At 44.7% G+C, this 2,559-nt stretch overlaps 1 protein-coding gene across 1 annotated transcript; it reads right to left on the reverse strand.

Moving 5' to 3' along the window:
* Positions 1–906: 906 nt before the first annotated feature.
* On the reverse strand, positions 907–2,148 carry LOC120008699. The gene has a single exon (XM_038859081.1). It carries the CDS (start codon positions 2,146–2,148, stop codon positions 907–909), a length of 1,242 nt encoding a protein of 413 aa, XP_038715009.1.
* Between the last annotated feature and the right edge of the window lie 411 nt (positions 2,149–2,559).

A 2,559-nucleotide genomic window follows, 5' to 3' on the forward strand; every position in this document is an offset into this window, starting at 1 on the left:
GATTCTTCTTATACTTTACAACCCATTTTTGGATCCCCTTCTGACACCTCTTTAAATTGCCATAAGAATGACTCATTCTTGAAGAAATATGATCAGAAGGCCTGCCCTGGGCCCATTGATTCTTAATAACTTGCTTACACTCTGCATGAGATCCCCACCAGTTAACAAAACGAAATCTAGCACCCTTGGGCTTGAGACCAGAGTCTACCCTGATAGTAGAGATAATCAGACAGCTATGATCTGAAGAAGATGTACCCACATTTTGAACACCAAAGGACGGAAAAAAATTCATCCAATCAGGGTCGGCCATAGCCCTGTCAAGGCGCTCTTTAATGAACGATTCCGGTAACGCCCGCCTATTACTCCAAGTAAATTTCGGCCCAGAAAAACCAAGGTCATACACCCCTACATCCTGAACAGCCTGGTTGAAAAGCTTCATATGACGACCCACCTTAGAACTACCACCCACTTTCTCGCCATAATTAGAAATAGCATTGAAATCGCCAGCACAAAGCCAAGCCTGATTAGGAGGAGAGAGCTTACGAAGTAACTGCCAAGATTGATCACGCAAAGCCTGAATTGGGTTCCCGTAGAAACCGGTAAAGACCCAAGGAACCTCTGAACTGCGATTTGAAATAGAGACACTGATGTGGAACTTTGAAAAACTGATGAGAGAGACTGATAAATCATCCCTCCAAAAGAGAGCTAAACCCCCCTTCTGACCCACGGAGTCCACCGCAAAAGCACTTTGAAAACCAAGTTTTATACGAAGACGTTGAACTTGAGAAGAATACGCCTTTGTTTCCATGAGAAAACAAAGACTGGGCACTTTCTCCCTCACCAAGTAGAGGAGCTCACGAATTGTAGGCCGGTTCCCAAGCCCCCTACAATTCCAAACAAGGATTTTCATAATTTCGGGCAGGGCTGAACATCAGCCACTGCCTCAACATCACTAACCAAACCAACACTGACCTTTTCAACCCGTCCCCTCTTGGAAACAACAACAGCTTCCGCAAGATCTGCCACATCTTCTATCTCAGCTGGCCTTTTGGATAAGACAACCTTTGGAGATGCCACCCCTGTCTCTCTAGATTTACGCTTCCACTTCTTTGAGACCATATCATAGTCCTTCATCACCCCTTTAACATGAACCTCCGTTGACAACTCCCTCTCCACCAGAGTCTCTCCTTGGGACCCATCCACCTGCAACTCACTTCCCTGTACAACTACTAATCGACCAGCGACTGCCCCCTCTGGAAGAAACTGTTTATCGAAGCTACCAGACCTTTCCTCGTCCACTACCTCCTTAGCTTGCCCAGAGGCTTCTAGGCTACCAGATCTATCATCCTCTGGATCAGCCATAGAGTTTGCAGAGGGCAACTTATCCCTTACCTGCTTTTTAGGCCGTTTATTAAACGGAACAGCTCTCAACCATGGACCGTACTCATCAGTGTTGCTATTTCGGTGCATTCGCACCTCCGAACTGGACGGACAATTTCCTGGGTCATGAACTATCCTCCCACACTTGAAACAAAATCTAGGCAGATTTTCATACTGGAACCGAAGAAAGAACTCCTTCTGGGGAAGTTTCAAAAGCTTTCCTCGAACCAGAGAGGTCGTCAATGGGATCTTAACCCGAACCCGAAGATACAAACCCCATCCCAACCCATCCTTATTCACGTCTACCTCAATCAGTTCCCCCAACGAAGAACCTATCTGCTGTCCCACTTTTTCTGTCATTGCCATTAACGGAAGGTTGTGGATTTGCACCCAAAACTCCTCCGTATCAAAGGCGGTCTCACCAATGGGTATAGTTGTATCAATCTCTTTCAGAACAAACAAATTCCGATCAAAAGACCAAGGCCGCCCAGCCAGAATTCGCTGTTTATCACGGATATTATTGAAGGTAATAATGAAAATGTTTTGCCCTAGGTCCATGAAAGAGGGATTTCCTGATATCTTCCACACGCTCCCCATCGTACTTGCCAGAATATCTTTACTAACATGTCGATCCATACATATCTTACCCACAATACTGCACTCTGAGTTCGCCCTGTTACTATGCGGATCCAGATCTGAAATACTAATGGCCTCACCCTCTGTAGCTGTTAAAGAGATTTTGCCCCATTTGGCCGTTAGATCCTCCATCACTGCTCCCAGAAAGACCCAAAACAAGGACTAGACGATGATGAAGAAAGAGTATGACTGCAGATCGAAGAAAATCCTAACTAAGCTCTCACAAGAAGAGACTCTGCATTAGTTCGATAGGCGTTCGAGAGCGTCAACGAAACAAATGACTTTTTTGGGGACATGCCTAAGTCCGTGATATTGATACTTCATTGTGTACACATTTAATTAGAATTTGTTAGCACTAAAGATCATTAAAAATTTGAAAAAGTCTGCCATCTAACTTAAGCCACTTGCACTCTGGATTGACAGGACGGGTAGTGTCACGTCCTAAAAACAGAAGTTTTTGCAGGTCTTGGTCTAGCCAAAGTCATCACTACTAAAAAACAAAGACAACGTCGTCTGGGTCAATTTCTTGAATGTATTAAGAGA

The sequence above is a fragment of the Tripterygium wilfordii genome, chromosome 11 (genome assembly GCF_013401445.1).
Source record: "Tripterygium wilfordii isolate XIE 37 chromosome 11, ASM1340144v1, whole genome shotgun sequence".
NCBI classification, from domain to species: domain Eukaryota; kingdom Viridiplantae; phylum Streptophyta; class Magnoliopsida; order Celastrales; family Celastraceae; genus Tripterygium; species Tripterygium wilfordii.

What these genes read in the sequence shown, in the direction of transcription:
- LOC120008699 (XM_038859081.1), bottom strand. Translation starts at nt 2,148, where the DNA reads ATGGAGGATCTAACGGCCAAATGGGGCAAAATCTCTTTAACAGCTACA.